General features: G+C 46.5%; 2 protein-coding genes across 5 annotated transcripts; one reads left to right on the forward strand and one right to left on the reverse strand.

The window, feature by feature from the left end:
• Positions 1-3,746: 3,746 nt before the first annotated feature.
• Positions 3,747-15,708, reverse strand: tnfaip8l1 (tumor necrosis factor, alpha-induced protein 8-like 1). Of its 4 annotated transcripts, none has more exons than XM_029146317.3 (3): positions 15,000-15,708; positions 6,410-6,689; positions 3,747-6,043 (listed from the first exon to the last, which is right to left on the reverse strand). In XM_029146317.3, exons 2-3 carry the CDS (start codon positions 6,679-6,681, stop codon positions 5,755-5,757), a joined length of 561 nt encoding a protein of 186 aa, XP_029002150.1. In that variant the 5' UTR covers positions 6,682-6,689; positions 15,000-15,708; the 3' UTR covers positions 3,747-5,754. The 4 variants fall into 4 exon arrangements, with proteins under 4 accessions (XP_029002150.1, XP_029002149.1, XP_029002152.1 ...); XM_029146316.3 differs by having other exon boundaries at positions 14,878-15,012; XM_029146319.3 differs by lacking the exon at positions 15,000-15,708 and adding an exon at positions 14,425-14,447.
• A 945-nt stretch (positions 15,709-16,653) lies between these two features.
• On the forward strand, positions 16,654-20,991 carry cope (COPI coat complex subunit epsilon). Its single transcript, XM_029146315.3, has 10 exons — positions 16,654-16,813; positions 16,988-17,050; positions 17,153-17,253; positions 17,417-17,569; positions 18,070-18,123; positions 18,371-18,452; positions 18,885-19,040; positions 19,601-19,669; positions 20,247-20,321; positions 20,662-20,991. Exons 1-10 carry the CDS (start codon positions 16,712-16,714, stop codon positions 20,713-20,715), a joined length of 909 nt encoding a protein of 302 aa, XP_029002148.1. The 5' UTR covers positions 16,654-16,711; the 3' UTR covers positions 20,716-20,991.
• Positions 20,992-21,119: the final 128 nt, after the last annotated feature.

The following is a 21,119-nucleotide window of genomic DNA, read 5'->3' on the forward strand; positions in this document are numbered from 1 at the left end:
TAGATTCGGTGTGTCTGACAAGCCCCGAGACGCCTCCTAGGTGCCTTTTCACGGCGCCGCAGATGCGCGGATGGGTCCCTCCTTCTCCGCCAGCCCCCGAAATGAAAAGACGGCAGCGGAGCCACACAAAAAGCCCTGACAGCTCGCTGTCAGTCAGCAGCGGAGGCACTCAAAGCATGTGTCATTCTGTTAGTCAGCACAGCAATCTATTCCTCTGGTAGTGCCCTGTTAAAATATGACTTCATTCATCACTGATATTGTCAACTATTCAGGTATGTGTGTGTGGGGAGGGAAAACAGACAGAGGCCTGGTGTAATCTGCAGGCTAAGAGGATCCCTGCCTACATGTGGACAGATTGCTGTCAGCCTGTAATGACCACTAGTCTGGATAAAAATAAAAAAAAAAACAATAAAGAGAGGAAGTAATGCAAGTTAATCCTTCAGAGCTCCTTTTTACTCACGACATCCTGCTGCACTCGACCAAAGCCCGTCTGTGCTGGGACGGGGCCGGTTCAGGCAGTTAACCCACGTGGAACTGAGCATTTACACACAGTCAGAGCTCAGGAAGGCAGGAAATGTTTTCCCGTTTAGACACGAGGCTAAAATAAAAGAGCCAAGTGTGAACTTCACATTAGAAATGTAGAAACGGTCATGCAAATAGTCGGACTAACGCCACCAACCATCAGATTACTGTTTTACTATAACCACCAGCATCTGAACAATGTGTTCATGTGTGTGCGTTCATGTGTGTGCGTGTGCACGGAACTCACGTGTCTTAAAAGCCTCCGTTTCCCTCCAATCAGCCACCCACTTTGCGCGGCCCATAAATAACATGGCGGCGAAACACACAATCACTGCTCATTTCAAAGTCAATGTGGAATAATAAGTGGCTGTCACAGTAGCTGTCCATTTAGGGCCGGCCACCCTCTCCTGCCTGCTTGCCTTTACCGCATCCATTATATTAATGCGCTGAATACATGTGTGAGTGCCTGGAGGACAATATCAGGCGGTGGGGGGCTGAGGCAGGGGAAATGTCACCCTTTTTGCAGTTTTTCACGCGTCCTCGTCTCGGGTAAACTTTTTCCCAAATAGCCTGAATGAGAGAGGGGGGGGGGGGGGGGGGGGGGGGGGGGGGGGGGGGTCGTCCTCCACACCGCCCTCGCTCGTTCAGAACCACGTTTCAGGAGACGACGGACGTCCATCGAGTAGCTGGGACTCACTTTCTACTTTGTGTGTGTGTGTGTGTGTGTGTGTGTGTGTTTGCTGATGAACCCTGCTGCCACTGCAGATACGGTTTCCTGGTTGGATTTCTTGGAGTGGAGACACAGACAGGCAGAATCACAGAGAGGGAGCGTGCCACTGAACACCTTACATAACTGGGTGTAAAAGATAGATGTAAAAGCAGCGCTTTGAAAAGCAAAAAGGCCCTGCGCCCCCCCCCACCCCCCACCCCTCACTGCAAAATGGCTCTTAGTCACAGTGTGATTGCCTCTGGGCACTTGAGGGAACTTTCTCCAGCCACCTGGACAGCAGCAATGTGAAGTTTGGATGGATTACATGTGTTCACACAAGCCGATTCTGTATTTGACACTATTTACACAGTGGAAATGAGACGCTTCCTCAGAACACGCTGTTCTTTCTTTTGCCGTATTAAAAATGGAAGTGAGCAGATGCTGTCTTCCCCGAAGTGTCCAGCGTCGCACTGGTGATAATCCTCTGGGTTTCGGTGAGTGCGTGCGTGCGTGTGTGTGACTGTGCTCGTGTGTGCGTGCGTGCGCGTCGTCCCCGTCCTCTCATGTATATTTTTATGTTGTTTGCTTTTGGATTCCCCTCCGCTGTGCTTCTCATCCTTGAACAACACGTCAGTCAGGTGCTCTCCGAGGACCAGAGTGAGTGAGTGAAGACGGAGACGCGGGGACGCCGAGAAAGAGTAAAAAGGGGGAGACAGAGGAAAGGGGAGGAAGGCAGGAAAGGGGGTGGGGGGGAAGGAGATTTGAAAGACTTCCAACTTCCAAGCTGACTGTCATAGCTGTGCTTGCCAGGGGGGAGAGCACCTTTAAGCATACTGGATGAGTAACGATGTGGAGCGACTACAAAAGCAAAGTAATACATAATAAGCAGCGCTGGCTCCGCTCCGCTCTGACGGCTAACCTACATGAGAGTGTGTGGAGGAAGCATTTGGAAGCGCCCGAAAGGCCGGTGAGGGGCTCGCGTGAAGGAGGGGGGGGCGGTAATAAGGTGCAGAGAGTGTCAGATTGGACTCGGATTTCCACAGCAACGAAAAAGAGACAAAACGCGTCAAAGCGCTCCACGCGCACTACGTGAGCTTCTGTGCTTCTTCCACTGCGGTCCCGCTCCTTCAGGCGATCGTTGGGACCGAGAGGCGTTTCCACTGGCACCGGTGAGCGAGCTAAGTGTGAGGACGCGAGCGTGTGCTGCTGTTTGAACACGATGCCCTGTGGTTTGCTTTGCCGCCGCCGCCGCTCAACGTGGGCTCAAACACCCCGTGTTTGAGCGGCGGCCAGGCTGTGCGGAGCTGAGCCAAAGCTAACGGCCTGCATCCGCGCAGGGGTGGACCCGTCCGTACGTCCGTCCGTCCGTCCGTCCTCTCCGGGCCGCGAGGCGCGTTCCGTTGCCTCGTTCTGAGCCCAGGGCGCGACGGGGGCCATGCTTCAGCTCAGCTTTGTTTATTTCCGGTTGCGAGCGCCACAAATCACACCTCGGTAATCTGCACTTGAACACGAGTGGAAGGAGTAATGGCTCCTCTGCTCACTCCATCTTTTAAGCCCCCTCCTTCTTTGGGATGCAGGACAGCTCCTTTGTAGTCACTTCATTATGTAGAAATGATAATTATGCCCCAATGGAAGCCGGCTCCACCAAAATGTATTAAAGCCCTCATTCAGATCCACTGATAATCAAGTCGTGACTGTCATTTTGAAAATTTAATTTTCAGAGCATTTGAGCTCGACAGACACTGAAAGGGGGAAAATAAGTATGATTCGACTTTTATTTCCCCTCAAAATGCCTTTGCTTTATAAGTAGATTAGGATACAAGACGGGCAAAAATGAATCACGAAAGTTGATGTCAGGATGCTTTTACTTTATTAGACATCATATTCGAGTCAACTACTGGGGGATGAGACATGACCGGAGCTGTACTCACATCTCAGCTGAGTCATAACACAAACCTCTGAAGTCAAGGGGCGCGTTCATGGAAAATAAAAAATTAAATTAAAAAAAGAACCACGTGGAGATAATGACCATTAGGGGATAATTGGACACTTGGTTCTGCAGCAGTCTTTCAAGTGAGCTGCAGGGAGGCTCTGCAGATGTGCTACGGCCCAAATGATCATTCTGAAGCGTGAGAAGCAGCCAAGTCAATGCCAGCTTAAACCCACACCCAATGTTACTCATCCAACTCTTTGAATTAGACTGCAGACAAGCTCAGCGTTTCAGTTTCCAAATACAGAAGCAGGAAACGTTTCTTGCCAATTTCCTGCTCCACCTTTGACCCTTTGTGTGCAACTGTGCAGTGACCCAAACTTGAATTGTCAGTCAGTCCGATGGGTTTGTGTTGGCTTCTGTGGCTTCCGGACCACGTCGGGGGCAGGAGGAGGGGATCCGACTCACTAAGTCCCCGTCAGACAGACTCGGATTACCCTCCTGATCTGGCTAGAAGATTCCAGGATAGGAACAGACTAATGGGAAGACACTTAGTGGTTAAACGCGAAAAATGAGACAGAAATGTATTGTTTTGAAAAAGTAAACTGTATTATATTTGTGGTGTCTGGATACAATACACGAAAACAATCATATGTACAGAAGTGAAAATAAAAACATTTGTGAATTTTAAAAGTACATGACAAATATGCCTCATTTGAGAGCTTTAGTAAAAGAAGTGCGGCAGCTGTAGAGGTTCTTAATCTTTCTATGGTCATGGATTTTAAACCAAGAGATTTAAACTAACCCTGAGATGTTTAGGGATTGGAGAAAATGGCATCCAAAGACAATTAAAGCCAACTGTTTAGGGGACTTGGGAAAAGGATTTAGTTTAAAGCTTCCAAAGATGATGCAGTCAGACTCAACAGGGCTAAATAATAAGAACGTGCTCAGGAAATTCATTTAAGAATTAAAAAAGGTGAAAAAAGTGAAAAACCACATCAGCCACCCACATCATCTTTATTATCATTAGTGTGGCTATAATAATCAAGTGCACGCTGAAGTGTTCCTCTAGAAAAAGGCTACGGTTTGTCCAACATCAGTCGATTCTTTTCTTTGGCAGAGCAGCTGAGGATGAAGTTAAAGTTTCAGCAATCCTGTCTGGAAAAGCACAGCGCTTATTACACGGCTCAATTTCCAATTCTCTCACAGGTGTAGACACACACACACACACACACACACAGAATACAAAATGAAGCCGCCGCACAAAACCATCTCCCTGACAAGCTCTGTGATACAAAACATATAGAGGGAAACAAAAAAATGGATAGACAGCTATTATGTGAGGTTGGAGAGCGCTAGTAGTAACCATTCATATGCTCCTTTACAAGGAAAACACACAACATCTCTCAGTCCGTTAAAGCACTGCATCGCACAAACAGATGATATCTCAATCACACAACACGGAGCTTGTGTGTGTGTGTGTGTGTGTAATCAAGTGGCTGGTCAACAGACGCAGGCTGCAGACCATTCTACCACCCCAGCGCAGGGAGCTATAATTGCTATAGGGGAGTACAATCAGGTGCTGTGTTTGTCTCTGCTCTAATCTGTGCTCTGCCTGGCGCTTTTCATAGGAACTAAGCCGCGGCTTTCGTCAGTATTCTATCTGGCTGCTCGCGGGGAGTCTCTTTGGTTTGGGTCTGTCAGAGTTCAAACCGTAGTTTTGGCGATTTGAGGATGAGCCTGAAGCAACGCTGTCGGACCTGGACGCGGGTGACCCCGGGCTCCTACTGTACGTCTATACTGACGAGAGCTTCTCCCGCGAGCAGCGAGGCAGCCGGGTCGGCACAGAGCGAACAGAACTCCGCCACAGTACATCACATTCCTTCATGTTTACGACCCCGCTATGACCCAAACACTTCATCTTTGTTCTGGTGGCTATAAACCAGACTATTACAAGCAGAACTGGCTTTATGGGCGCTTTTAAACAAAGGCCCGGCCTCTCTGTAAAGTTCAGTGCATGACGGTGAGAGCGGTTAAACGCAGGCTAAGCAGGATCGCTTCATATGGATAGGAATTCAGTACAGCGCCTGCTAAGGACCAAGTGCAACACGAGTTTCAGGAAATAGACAATCACCTCTTCCTATCCTTGAATATACGGAAAAGGCGGAAATTAACACTTGTCTCCTCTCCAGGTGCTTCCAATAACATTTAATCCATAAAAAGGGCACCAAGTAGAGATGGAACTGAAGGCCTGGAGTCACTGCTTGGATTAAGACGACAAGTCGTGCCCTCGAATGAATGGATGTGACAAAGGTACATTTTAAAGGCACAGGTTCTTTTGTAGATACTGACAAAGGCATTGAAGTATACATTCATTAGAAAATCAGACTGGAGAAGATACAGACTTTGGACAAACTAGTCAAGGGAATTTCAGTGTTACAGTAATATGTGAAAGGCACACGCAAATGCAAAACCAACAATGACAAACACAAGTGTTCGTTTTTGTCCAAAAATAAAAAAGGAGGAAACCCTGTAAGGTGTTACGCGAGGGCTGACTAGAGGTGACGGCGCCCGACGCCGAGGCCAGCGGAGGTCAGAGGTTCCCTTCGTCCAGCATCTTGTTGACGCCGTTGCAGATCCTCTGCAGGTGGGCGCGGTAGACCTCGGCGGGCCCGTACAGCGCCGCCAGGAAGTCGCAGTCGGCGAAGTGATTGAAGACGTGGTTGACCCTCGAGTGGCTCTTGGCCGTCAGGTGACGCCTGATGGCCTGGTGCAGCAGCTCGCGGCACTCGTTCAAGATGGCGCTCATCACGCGGCGGTCGAAGGTGAACTCGATCTGGTGGAAGCTGACCGCCGTCATGGCCAGCGTGTGGACTTTCTTCCTGTGAGGCGAGCAGGGGGAAGGAAAGGCTGTCACTTTCTAATTCTGACTGGAGCAGCAGAAGGAGGTAAAAATAGAAAGTGCTGTCGTATGAGTTCTCGGGAAAAGTTTCAGCGATAGCGCTGGCCTCCACGCGCGTACATCTCCATGAGATCCCCGTTTTACATACTACGCAGTTATGCCTCCAAGCTAATAAAATCTATATAAACTGATGTATAAAATCGATTTGATTCATTTGCTTTGGTCCACACGCAGCACGGTCCAGTCCAACCAACATTTGCATACTGAGCTTCCTCTCCTTGTGCTAAGCTACGTTAGCACCACGGAGCCACGGAGCCCAGCCTCCAATTAACAGACCGCCTCCTACCTGAAGTTCTCCACCAGGATCAGCTCCTCGCCGTTGAACTGGTTGTTCCTGTAGAGCACCCCCAGCTTCACCACCATCTTGATCAGGTTCTTGATGATCTTCTGGGCCTCCTTGCGGTTGCGGGTGTACTCCTTGGTGACGCGGTACAGCTCGTCCAGCACCTCGCTGCTGGTGTCGTCGATGAAGAGGTTGGCCATGCTCTTGGTGGCCATCTTGCTCATCAGCTTCTTCTGGGCCTGAAGGGCTAGACTCTTGGTGCTGAAGGAGTCCATGATTAACTCTTAGAGAGAGAGAGAGGAAGCCGACAGGTTAAATGCTTATACATGAGAACAGAGACCTTTTATAATAGCGTGTGGACAAATGTTGAATGCTAAAACACCGGTAGGTGTGAACGAAAGACGCCTTGCTTCACAAAACATCAATTTGAAAGCAAAAGTGGCTGAATGCATTAAAGTGACAGGCTGCGATGTGTGAGGTTATTGCAAATAGCATGTACACAGCGACTGTTTAAACTGCAGGGCCAAGAACTGTCCCCTTTATCAGATAATGAGCCGTGGCAGCTGTCAAATTAGTCCCAGGAACCCACTGGCTCAGAGCCGACGAGGTAGTTAGCGAAGAATGTGTCATTACGTGTGTAGGAGTAAAGTCGGTTCGAGCCTCACCGCGCAGAGCCGACGGTTTAATCTGGACGTATCGGCAACAAGGCGTGCGAGGGAAGAGGCGGGAGCGCGGCGGCGTGCGCGTCCGATTCCGTTTTTAACCCCGCGTTCAGGTGAACGCACAATGGAGGCTCATAAACAGAGGGGGGGGAGTCGCAGGGGCCGTTGACTCGCGCCTCCCCCTCCCGTCTCCCCCGTTCTAATGAGGCAGGTCTGCATCATCATTTCACAAAGCGCGTCTCAATGAGTTCCGCAGGTCACTCCTTCAAGGTTGATTTCGGAGGAAGAAAAAAAAAATAAAAGAATCTATTTTCCTGTGCAAAACCTCTGTAACCTTCACAAATCTCCAAGGATAACCTGCAAGTGCAAGAGAGTAAACAGACAACACAAATCCATTTCCACAACCTGCTGTACAATACCAGCACAGGGAACGAAAAGAGGTGAGAACTGTTTAGTTTCATTTAATCTGACACCGTCTACCTTCCAAACACAAAGCAGAATTAATTTTAACCAATTCCCTTAAATACGTCAAAGAAATTGGATTTTCCCCCCCAATTAAACACATACAGACCGCAGCATGTCACAAGGCCCTGTGCTTTTTGAAAACGAACCTGTTTACTGTGCAATGAAAAGAGGAGAGAATCCTCCTGCTTACGAAGTTGAATGCGAAAAATGTCCAGTCTTTTTGACCACACTAGCAGGACGACCTCGTCATGGCACCGTCGTTCCCGTCCGACCGTCCAGGCCCAAACATTTACTGAACTATGTGGAGAGCTGTTAACAGATTCACTACACTGAGAAAAATCACAACATTTTATATTCGACAAGTTCTGCTTCATTTGCAAAAGTCCTTAGGAATATAAAAACTATATGGAAGGAAATAAGTAAACACAAACATTAAAAACTGATTATTTCTCCAAGTTACTGTGCTGTTAAATATAATAGTGGAAACTATATAATTATATTAAGGCAGAGTGGCCATTACATCACAGTAGGTGATTAATCTTTACACAATATCCCTCCACATGAAAGTTACCCTAAAGCTTAACTGGAAATATGTATGACTGGCAAATTGCCCATCCAGCTGCTGGAGAATAATACAAATCCAAAGCAGGAGAGGTGCCAATAGTGCCACAGACAAAATGAGTGGTGACATAGACCTGCTGGGTGGCTGGTGTTGGTGGTGGAAGGCAGCGCGTCTGCTGATACAGTGTGTGACTTTCAATCCTCCACCACCCTCTCTCTCTCGCTCTCTCTCTCTCTGTCTGCAATGCCTCTCCAAGAATATCAATAAGACTCCTTGGAGAGCGTGTCAGCAGGATGCTTCCCAGAGAGGAGACACAAGAGGCGAGCCAGAGAAGACGAGGGGGAACAGCCCAGGAGCGTGTTACATATCAATCTTCAAACTTCGGGCAAATGTACATGTTGAGCGGGGGGTCGTTTGGATCCAGAACCGCCTCGTGCTGAATCTAGTCATCCTCCCTCTCTCGCTGGACATTTATTGTGGTCTCTCGCTGCTCTAGTGATTCCGGCAGATCACCGTGACTGTAACTCGAAACTTTCCAACCTGCACTTGTTACACAAAACCCTGCTCTGATGCAACGTGTGTGAAACGCATAACAAGAGGAAGAGACACTAATGATGAGGCTGAAACAAAGCAGAAAACACACCGCGAGCTCCCCGTTGCCATGAGAGTGGCGGCTGCAAACCTTTACCGGCCCTCTAAATCGCAGCGGACTTGACTGGGACTCGACTGGGGCTCGACTGGGGCCTCCTTTGTGGCAACGCGCCGGTGAGCCGGGTTTTACTGTCACCAGGCAGCTAGCGACGGATGTGAAGCCTCAGATACAGAACATTAAGAGACGCCGCCTCTGTGTAAAGGCTGGAGGGCGGATTCCTAGTACTCATTTATTTGTGCTCACATCAGGCATCAGACGTTGTAGCTGTCACCTCTCAACAGGCAGGAAAAAAGGAGCATGACTTGCATCTTCATACCCCTGGATACAAATGTTTTAACAATGGCGGCACATTTTGCTCCCTGCAAAAATTAACATAACAAAACCCCACACGTTTACTTTGTTTAGGGAGCGAGATCCTTACTGTGGCCCACATGACAAAGGGAAACCCTCAAGGGACCAGTGTTCAGGGAGATGAAAGCCCGTCAATCCAGGAATCCTTTCTGGTGACTTTGCAGAACGAGAGCGGTTAGTGCCAAACCCAAATGGCCTCTGAAGTGTGGAGCCTGGGGACAGCCTGACCACCCGGACCACGCTCCCTCACGGAGGCAGCGTTCTAATGGATTTGAGGCAGAACAAGGCACGACTGCAGCAAATACCGCTGAGTGTTTAGAGAAACACACGGGCCTTAGTCATCACGGCACGGAGGGATCACGCAGCCCGACATCTGCACGCGCGTCACTAATGGGCCCGGCCCAAAATGAGAGGAAAAACAAAGAGACTGCGGCAGCTAGCAGCGCCGCGGCGTAATTACGGCAGCTCCACAAACTCATCAGCTCAATCACAGCGAGGCGGTACATCCATTCATACGAGTCACGGGAAGCGAGCCGGGCCCTGCGCCGCGGCGCCGCGGATAGATGCCTCGTGACAATGAGGGAGCCTGGGTAACGCTCCCTGGGACTCGCCTTGCAGGTGTTGACAGCTCCGTCAAGGCTGTGTGACAGCAGAAAGAGGCCGCGGCGGCGGAGGAGCGACCTGCGCGTCCTCTAGGGCGAAGTAGGGTCGGACGGAGTCGGGCCAAACCCTCACAATCAGGGTTTCATTTTCTGGCCTCGCGCTTTCGAGGCAGCTAACGCGTCTGACAACTTACACGGGCTGTCATCTTGATTTAGTGTTTCTATAATGTGCCCGTTGCCAGGAAGACTGATGTGGAGAATCTCAAACATGCCACCGTTACAGCCGGGAGGCGTGCGGGACTAATTAGAACGCCACAAATAGAACTTTATTTACTCAAACAAACCTTTAATAAACACTCACCTTCGACAAAGCTGATGGTGTAGTAAAAAATAGTCTAATTATTAATTCCTATGCATGCTGGGGGTGTAAATAATGATTATTTCCATTACCAATTATCACGTTGATTATAATTACTCCAATAGCCTGATTAGCACAATTACAGGGTGGGGTCCCAACAATGACTAAGGGGGAAAAGGTTCTGATGTTCGTAATCCCTTTGCTGGAACACATTTAAACGTTTTGTCCCAGATAAGCTGATTTGTTTTGGCAAAATCTGGATATTTCGTAGCTAAAATAAACAACACATGAATGAAAAATATGAAATTATGTCTCTTACATTGTCAAAGAGTTTGAGAGTATGACTTCAAATGACCTTTTAAACTATCAGTTTAAAAGAGATTAAAAACCCCACAAGGAAATGGGCAAATTGACAATTATTACAATTTCAGTCCTATTTCCAGCATAAAGGGGAATATTATTGCTCACAAAGCAGAAAAGACACTGAACAAAACACCTCGACACCAATGCGTGGGCCTTCGGGCTTCTTTACAGGCAGTGGCTCTTTAAGGGCATTGAGCAGCGTCCAGGATGCGACTGCACTCACTCATCAGTCAAACTAAAGCTGAGGTGTGACAGGTGAGAATAGGGGGGAAGGCAATTTGATACACCTGCGACTCCCGCCCACGCCATCCCATGCTGCCGCAGCGGGAGGACACAGCGGCCTGCGACATCCTTCGTCCTGCAGCCGCTGCAGGCGTGAGGAGACCGACACACTGGGCCCTTTCTGCACTGCTGGGCCACGAGTCGCCAAAAAAGAGCTTCAGCAACACTGCAGAACTTTCCATGACACTTCATCTTCCGAGTGATTGGTGGATGGCAGCAGAAAATGTCACGACTTTTATGCTCTTCGGGGATCACTAGTCACACATATTGGGGCACTGTGACCCTGAGAGACACCAGAACGCCATCAGCAGAGCCAGTCCTCCCCGCTTTAGGATGGAACCTATTACTGAGAGCTGCAGGACGCGTTTAGCCTAAACCGCATCACACATAGATGATGCACAAGTCAAACTATCTGGTTGGAGGCTTTCAAAATAAGGTGACAATAAGTATTTGCTGCTGTACTTAAAATACAGCGGCTTCGTTTAGGATCCTAATACTCCGAGTATGAGTAAAAACAGCCTGATCTTGATGACCCAGAGGTCATTTAATGTGAGTCATATACCATGGAAACAGTTTGACATTAGCTGAAGTCCTTCTCCTTCTATGTCCTTTCTGTCTATATTTGAATACACAAAGTCCAGGATCAAGAGAGAACAGACGATTCCCACTGGCAAATGCTACAACTAAGTATCTCACACATACCCACAAACCAAACAAGAACACAAAGAGCTGAATCTGCCACAAATCAGTCGACTCAAACATCCACAGAATGCAGCAAGTTGTGACGGAAACCGGCGGCAACAAATGGAGGAAATGCAACGAACTGGTCTCCCAGCGTCCAACACAAACCGGCACAGTTTGCGGAGACGATCGCAGCAGATGTTAAAGCGCTAATGAAAGCGGTTTCAATGCACAACCATTCTTCACAGTGTTTGTCAGCAAGTCCGACAACGTAGGATACGAAGACGCAGACCTCTGCAAAAACAACACAAGGGCCCTAAATGGCGGTTGGTAATTTGAGAGTTCAGCATAACCTGCTGTGTTGTCTAGACTGCAGAACAATCCAGCGTCTGTGGGTGTGGCAGAATCTAAACAACGTCCAGTTGAGTGGAGTCCGGCCAACACCTCTCTGACACGGGGCCAACAGTTAAACAGGAGACGCGTCGTAAAAAACACTTTTTATTGCAGGCCTGCTCTGGGTTCGATGATGATACGTTTTCAGCGCGCTGCGTTCGCTTCGCTGCCTTTTGCTCGAACTCCCACGACTGGAACGGGCGAACACAAAACATCTGCCCGTTCCGATTTGAATAAATGCAAGAGCGCAAAACAAAAATGACACCGGACGGGGGAAAAAAGGAAAGTTCTTGATCACGACCAAAGGCGCCGAGGACGTCGTTATAATGAGCCTTCCTCCGCGGATTCTTGCGGGCTGCGTGACACAATCCGTCTCATATTAGGAAAAACAATAGACAATCTGGGTTGTTACATAAGGTACATCCGTGCTTTGTGTTCAGAGAGGACAAGCAGCCGCTCAGATGTGCTGCGCTGCTGCAACCACTCCACCGTCAGCGAACCGGCGGCAGGATTTCAGGACGGCAATTTCATCTTTCATCAAGTTTTGTAGTGTTCGTCTCGCTCTTCTCCTGAGATGTTGCATAACGGAGGAGGAGGAGGAGGCGCTGACTGCTAATGAGAGGGCCGGTGCTGCGTTAACAGCTGTATGCGATGATGTGGGGGGGGGGGGGGTGCGGCGCTCGTCTAGTCCGTCAGCCGTGAACGCGCTGTGGTGCAGACCTGCTCTGCGCTGATTGCCTCCTTTTCCAGCCTCCAGGTCCCAGCCTGGCCCTTTAGGAGCGCGCCCAGATCGGCCCCAGCGCTCTGAACAATTAATAATTAACACATTGGCATATAATGGATGGAGGATTAATAATTCAGCCTGCCGATTTGGACTAAAATAGACCGGGGGGGGGGGGCGTTAGGAGTAGGCTGCTGCGGTGCAAAAGGTTGGAGCGGAGGCGTGGGGGGGGCAAAGGTTGGACCATCAGCACATAAAAGTGGCAGCATCAGCCAATGTTAGGTATAATAAGACTAGGAACACAGCAGCTGCCGCACTGCCCAAGGGCCAGAGGCAGGCGCACCGACAACCCTGGTTCGAGATGTAAAAAACTCGGCTGTGAAAAGTGAATAAGAACAAGACGCAACAGAGACTCCCGTGACTTCACCTCACTGCCATGTCTAGCTTGTAATTACATATTATTTACAATATAATTAGCATCTTAACAGCACTGCAAATAATGCAAGACATAATGAAGGTGCTAAATGGTACTTGAGCTACGACCGATGTCTGGGCCCTTGACATTTTAATTAAGGCCACCATAAGAGCAAGGCACATTATGACTAATTTTCCTCACCTCAAGCCCAGAGAGTATCATTTGTTAACTCTGTATGTTAATGGAGTGGCAAATGCCGGCTCGGGGCCGGAGACGAGTGAACAGCGCCGCTCGCTCTCCGTTTCCAACAGCGCGGCGGCGCCGGGTCACGCGGCTCGGTTCTTCAGGCGAGGCCTCGTGCTCCGAGCGCTTCAGGTTTCCAGGGAAACCGGAGGCGGCCTGCGCCGGCCTGGACCTGGCCGCGCAGCGAGCGCGGGTCGAACGCCTCTCCCGCCTCCTCAATAAGTCACCGCGGCGGCGCATTCCAGCGGCGTCCTTAATAACGTCTGCCAACGTGACCGCATTGTCCTGCTGTAAGAGGCAGCGGAGAGGAGGGGAGCTGAGGTACGGTTACACTGAAATATACATAAATGAGGCTCATCAGCCTCGGCTTAATCCTGCCGGGCAATTATGGTGCGTGATTATTTATTGTCTCTCTGAATCGTTTTGCGCTGAAACAATGACAAAGCTGTTGTGGAGCACAAAGCGATGATTAATGAAGAAAAGCACATAGTCATTAAAACCAGCCAAGGATGAAATCTAAAACAAATGGACTTTAATTGTACTGTATTGCCATTTCACTATATTTCCACGCTGCCCAAGGGTTCGGGCACCAATTTGATTATATTATGGCTGTAATTAATGATTATTTTTGTTATGGATGTTCACACGCGCTGATCTATTTATCTCTTATACAACACAGCAGCAGCAAAGAGAGAAAATTCATAACAATTTCCTAAGCCGCATGATGATCAGATGGTTCAGAAGCCAAAGTCATTGTGTCTGAGGGGACGTCGGCTCCTGGAAAGGGGCCCGACAGCTGAAGGCTCGGCCTGGAAACCGTGTGAAGGATTAAAACTCACATCTACAGCCCTGCGTCATAAAAAATGTCTCTCGTTCATCCCATCAGGGGAGGTTTTCAGCGTCATCTCCCACCGTATTGGAAACCAGACGACATCATGTTAAGAACAACGACAAATGGGAAGGGACGTTTGCCTGGAGGCCAATGAATTCAACTAGTGCATTCAATATGGCTTCGGACACGGCAAACAGGATGCACCTGGTCACAGTCTCAGCAGAAAACTATTTGATTAGTTGGGGAAATGAAAGCTGTTGATCAGCAGCTCAGATCCCCAAATCACTGCGACATATTCACTGCAGCCGTTCCTCAGCTCGTCGCTCCGCAGCCGCCATCGACGCGGAGCCCTGGACAGAATCAAGCCTCCCTCGTCCACGGCTGTAATTCATTTGACACGTGCGTCGAGGCCGCGCGTGACAATGTGTGCGTGTACCTGCCAGAGCCCGGGCCGCACACTGGGGCCATTCATCCACACTGAAGCCTTGTTCTGAGAGGAGCCTCGCAACGTAAACACAGACGTGCGTTACAAAACATCCCAGCGTCAGTGAAACATGCGTTTTAACCCTTTAACGTGAACCCTAGTTGCGTGTGGACCAGACTTCCTGCAGCTCCCGTGCTTTAGTAATAGGGAAATGAGAATAAAGCCGCCGCACAGACTGGGCTTCTCCCACTCGTTAGCTCGGATTGGAAAGTTGAGTGCTCGACTGTAAACAGATTATGGCGTTAACGTGTACAGTCACCGTGTCCGTGACACGTCGCGCGTGGGAACGAGCTGCGTTTGAATCACGTCCACGCTCGCTGACCGTTACTTCCGCTAGCTGCGACTCGAAAACGCCGCCTGTCACGCGGGGACAAAGCGGAGGCTTCTCACGCGCGCCTGTGTTACCTGTGCGTGGGGAGGCGTCGCGCGTGGACCGCTCGAACCGCAGGCCTCTGCTAGTAACAGACGCGGCCGTTGGCGTTTCACGGAGACCTGCTCGACCGTTGGGATCGACAGGACGGACTCACCTCTCTCTCCCCCACCTCTCCCTCTCCCTCGCTCTCTCTCTCTCGGCGCGGCGGGACTCGGCAGCGTTCGTCCGACTGGATGACAACTTAATCCGGACCGGAGCTCAAGTCTTCATCGTGGGCAGCTCGCGGGGGGAAGCGGCGTCGCTGCGTGTTTTCGTTGCAGTGTCTCCGCTCTTCGTGCGGTTGAACGCGCGTCTTCCTGCCGCTGCTTCCCTGTGTCTTAATGCGGCCGTGGAGGAGGCACAGATGTGTAAATTATTGAAAGAGTGTTTTCTTCACTCGGCCGCCGTGAGATCGGTTACAAGAGTTCGCTGTAACCCGATTCCCTCGCCTCGTAAAAAAAAAAAAGTTTCAAACTTGAGGGGGATCTGGAAATGAACAGATTGATCGCGGCTTTGGCCAATGAAGGAGAAACGAGAGGAAAGGACCGGCCCAATCAAACCAGAAGAAAGGCGCTTTTACAGCCAGCGCTGTCCCTGCCCCCATTAGGGCTTCCAGTAATTATCCTTGTCCAGTTCCCAGTCCCAAGGCTGGAAATTTCCCAGAGGAAATAGTGCTCGGGGAACAATGAGCAGGAACCTCTCTGTCATGTACAGAAGGATATATTGACTCGTTAAATAGCACATATGGCACAGTGTAAGCTCTGATAGCCGTAATTAGATCAACATGCGTGTCCTAATCTCAATTAATTAACGCGGCGTTGAGTACGCGAACTCGTCCTCGAGACGTGCTGTGTGAGTGTATTTGGGTGTGTGAGAAGCACGTTGTGTTTCTTTTTTCAGCGGATGTTTTGTGAGGAGAGGAAGTTCTTCCTCATCTGTTTAATGAGGACACAGGAATCCCCGAGGTCAAAATAGCCTTGAATTGTTGTTTTAACCCTGGGGAAACTTCACAGCACTGACTCACACTGTGGGTTTTAGCCCCACATTCCAGCTCAGGTCAGCAATGATGATGCTGCCTCATAATCTAAGCCTGCCAATATTTATATCCTGCACTATGGCTGCTTTTGTCATAATATAATACACACTGTTGACACCTGTAGAGCTGACATTGAATTGGCGCGACCTCTAGTGGTGGATCAGGGTTATGCTCCTCTTCGTGTTATAAGGTAAAAATAATAATAAAGTCCAATAATCAGGAAGGATTTTTTTGAGTTTGAATTGGACATTATTAGTGATTTTGAGTTTGATTTTGAGAGTGATTTGAAGTTAGGACAAAAATATGTTACGATTTTTAAAATTATAATTCCTATTATATTTATATAGACTGTTTAATGTCCCAAAATATTTCTTAGTTTTCCATGGTCAAATAGAGTAACTAAAGAAGTAGCTGTAATTGTACTGCTTTTGCAATTATTTAGTCCATTCCAGTAAATTCCAAACTATCTGTTAAGTACTAACTGGTCTTCACTGTGTATGACAATGATGTTTATTTATCAATAAATGATTAATGCAATGTCAGAATATAAGGGGGCACACTTCATGTCTATTTCCAAAACGAGTGAACCTTTTTATGTAGCTTTTTTTCATATGACCAATACCCTAAACACTAACCTCAAATAAAATAATCGGTAAAATTATAGTTTCAAAAAGTACAAAAGTACGCAAAGGGATAATTTTTGCGTTGTTGAACTCCAGCTCCCACAATCCCCGGTATGAAGCAGGAAGGTGACGCGATTTTGCTACGTGTCAGGAAGTTCTGTTGTCAAGATGGCGGCGCAGCAGAGTGATGTTGACGAGCTCTTCGATGTGAAAAATGCATATTACATTGGCAGTTATCAACAATGTATTAACGAGGCCCAGAAGGTGAAGGTAGGTAACGTATATTAACTGGTTGATGTCCTGCAAAGTATGTTTTTAGCTTTTCAGTACCTCCGGCAGCTTGCCTTGCAATGTGAGCTACAATGCTAAATGCGTTAGCTAGCTAATATTAATTTCACTTATTGTCATTATTCTGTGACTACAGTTTATTGATTTTGTTTGCAGCCATCATCACCGGAGAAGGAGACGGAAAGGGACATGTTTTTGTACAGAGCATACATTGCTCAGGTGAGATTAGCTTCTGTCTAGAAACAATTGTAACGTTTGCTACATTGCTAGGTTTTACATTTCTTTATTATTTGTAATATTTTCTCACTGTCACCTTTGCAGAGGAAGTATGCTGTTGTCCTGGAAGACATCAAGGGCAGCTCTCCACCTGAGCTCCAGGCTGTTCGCATGTTTGCTGAATATTTATCCAGTGAAACAAAAAGGTGTTTTAGATTTAGTTTAATAAGATCTGATGTAATCTATGCTGTACAGACCCTGCCGAAATATGTTAATTAAGTTAGTATTTGTATGTTGTTTACTACAGTCTTATTTGGTATATTTTGCTTTTTTGTCTGAATGTTTTCTGTGTTTCCTTGCTTTTTGCAGGGATGCTATTGTTACTGATCTGGACAAAAAGATGGCAAAGAGCGTGGACGCTGCCAACACTACCTTCCTCCTCATGGCTGCTTCCATCTATTACCATGAGATGAACACGGATTCTGCTCTCAGGACCCTGCATCAAGGAGAAAGCCTGGAGTGGTAAGAGTGGATGAGTGGTTGAGTTCACAAGACTACAAAATGGAATTGTTAAAAATCCAAATGAAGTTTAAAAAAATAACAGCTGTTTATTTGTTGTTGTTTTATGCATTGAAATGTCGTCTCTTTCACCTGAGTAACAAGCATAGGATTATGACTGTAGAGTGCGTCTTAAGTAAGAATAGAGCACATTGACAGGTTTCTGTGTGGAACAAGATTGGAATGAAAAGTGTCTGCAGTTACAGAAAATACATACTTTTCCCCCACTAGTCTCCTGCGATACAAACAAATATAAAAACATTGTGACATGTTAAAGAACAATTAAGGACATAAATCCTCAATCAATCACAGAAAATATATTTAAAACGGTGGCTTCGACAATTTGTTTTGCTAATTCACGTTCAAACCGCCTCACCTACTCTGACTCAATCTGATGTGAACATGTTTTACAATAAACATAAGATTAACAACAAACTGACCCTAATCATTTCATTATTTTTCAGCATGGCCATGACCATTCAGGTGTTGCTCAGTCTGGATCGTGTGGACCTAGCCAGGTATCGAGTAATTTGACGTCCTAATGCAAAAACATGTATATTGTCATTAGGCGATTTGCATGGAAAATGTTTAGTAATCTATGGAAACATCCAGGTGCATTTGAAAAAGGTTAGATAATGATGTTGAGCAAAAGGATTTCATAGTGGACATGTGTTTCATTGTCTAATGTTTATGTAGACAATATTTTTTTTAAATGTTAGGTCACATGCAATGCATTAACTCAGTCTGCGTTCTTGTCATGAACAGGAAAGAGCTGAAGAAGATGCAGGAACTGGATGAGGATGCTACTCTAACACAGCTTGCCACGGCCTGGGTTAATATTGCTGTGGTGAGGAGCCAGTCATTCCTTTAGTTTTGTTTCATCAAAAATATTATCTGTTTATACCAGAGTGCGTGTGTGTGTGTGCGTGTGTGTGTGTGTGTGCGTGTGTGTGTGTGTGTGTGTGTGCGTGTGTGTGTGTGTGTGCGTGTGTGTGTGCGTGTGCGTGTGCGCGCGCAGTAACTAATTTCAATTCCTGATTATCACATTCTCACCTTTCAGCTTGTACTGTAATTAACTAAAGAGTCAAGTTTGAGTAGCGAGTAGCTTACCTATAGGATAGTGTCCTAGTGTAATTTAATGTGTCCTCTATAAAAACACAACACAGCATTAGGAAAAAAAAATGGTTTCTTGTGTCCTCATTTCTGGATTTTTAGCACAATCGCCTACACTTGGATTATGTAACTTGTTTCTTACATCTGATTATACTTGTTGTTCCAGGGTGGAGATAAGCTTCAGGATGCATACTACATTTTCCAGGAAATGTCAGACAAATACTCCTCTACACTGCTGCTGCTTAATGGGCAGGCAGCCTGTTACATGGCTCAGAATAAGTGGGAGGAGGCTGAAGGAGTGCTACAGGAGGCACTTGACAAGGTTAGATGAGGAGTGATTGATCTGTTTTTCAAAACCTCCTTTTCTCTCTATATAGCACAATTCCCGTCAACATTCTGACATGCGCATACATGAATTATTACATGTAACAAGAAATACAGCCAAATACAGTATGTTACATTTATGCTGAAAAATATATTTTCTTGCGTTATAACAGTAGATGGCAGTGTACACTCAGTTATTGTACTATAAACAGTAACAGAATAAAGAGCATAGATATTAGAAACAATGTATACACAGATCCTAAACAAATATTTAAAATGTTATTTTACTTTTCAGTCCATTTTAACACTCTGTTCTGTACTTTTGGAAACTGCTTTGGAAACTGCTTAACTGCAACAACAACTTTCTCAGTTGTTGTTGCAGTTAAGATATTCTTATTATGACAGGCCTGTGTTATGTCTCACAAAAAAAAAATATATATACACTCATGATCAAACTAGTTGTGTCTTTTCACACACATTTCACAGTCTACTTTCCAGTTGTCCATTTGGTTTGTGAGAATAAGTCTAACCTTGTTTATCGTTGGTCTGATTGTACAGGATAGCAGTCACCCTGAGACACTGATCAATCTCATAGTTCTGACTCAGCACCTGGGAAAAGCTCCTGAGGTAAGACTTTGCACCCACAGCTGTTAATGAGAACACATGAGATTTGTAATGTTCTATAGTAAAACAGGTTTTTAGTCAAAGAGGACTTTAAAAATCCAATAACACTTTGTGCTTATGAGTTCAAATGGCACTCCTAAAAATGTTGTTTGCATAGATAAAGGCAGGAAAAACAACCATCAAAGCAATTTCTTGATTGTGTTTATGTTTAAAAGTTCTCTCAGCATATCTGCTGCTGCAAGTCTGTTTGAGTTATACAACCAGGAAGTCAAAGTTCATGTGATAGTCTCAGTTATCTCCCTTTGATAAACTTGGCTGTAATGCAATAGAATCTTGACCATTGACTCAAAGGTGTGATTAGAAAGTGTCATCACCACAGAATGACACATGTACAGTAGTGTAGATAGTTTTTAGAAACGTCTCAGGTGTGGTATGTAGCCTTCATACACTGGTTATTTTCATAGATTAAGAGAACCCATCAACTAAAACTTTTATTTATTTATTTTTTTTCATGTGCTTTTGATATTTGGACATTTCTTCAGCTTCTCACTTTCTGTCATTTGTGCATTTCGCTCCACAGGTAACCAATCGATATCTCTCTCAGCTGAAAGATGCACACAGATCCCATCCATTCCTCAAGGACTATTTAACCAAGGTGACTATCTTTATAAAAGCTGTGGGAAAAAAACAAGAAACATATATTAGAGGGAAGCCTCTGATCTGTGGTCAAGGCTGTTTGGATTCAGAGCCACTCATGTTCACTGCCTTGCCTTCATAACCTTTACTCTGTTATAATGTAATCAGATGGTTGGTTGTTTAATGGTTGGGTAAGTGGTGTCCTTGGAGCCAAGCCAATAAGAGCAGCCTTTGTTACACGTTATGTCGTTAAGTATGCAAAAGCTTCTGTTTAAAATCATGAAAGGTACAGCTACACCTCTGACCATATGGCTTTTCTTATGTTTAACCCTTTTCCTCTGCTCTTTGTTTTTCTGTAGGAGAACGAGTTCGACAGACTAACAATGCAGTACGCTCCCTCTGCTACAGCATAATGTCGTGGCTTTTGCTGAGATGTCAAGAATGAACATTCTCCCTTCTCTGTTGTCACATCCACCTGTATTTTCTTTTGTTATTTTTTGCTTTCAAGACAATGTGTTTAAATAAACATTATTACTTCACCTCAATTTAATAATCATTTCCCAGATAGTGTAGATGATACCTGTCTGTCTGGGTATTCATCATTCATAAATGAATATTTCTTTAATGGAAGTCAAAACATATTTAACAACAGCATTCCTTTGAAATTATAATAAATGTTTCATATCTGTGCTGTGCTTCTTGTATTTAGACCAGTGCATTTAAAACAATCTGATGATCACAAAGTGCTCTGCAAATATAAAGTTTTTAGATTCTATTCTGAATTTCATAAGGAGCGAATGGTGAGAAGCTAATGTAG

Source organism: Betta splendens, chromosome 4, assembly GCF_900634795.4.
Source record: "Betta splendens chromosome 4, fBetSpl5.4, whole genome shotgun sequence".
Taxonomy (NCBI): domain Eukaryota; kingdom Metazoa; phylum Chordata; class Actinopteri; order Anabantiformes; family Osphronemidae; genus Betta; species Betta splendens.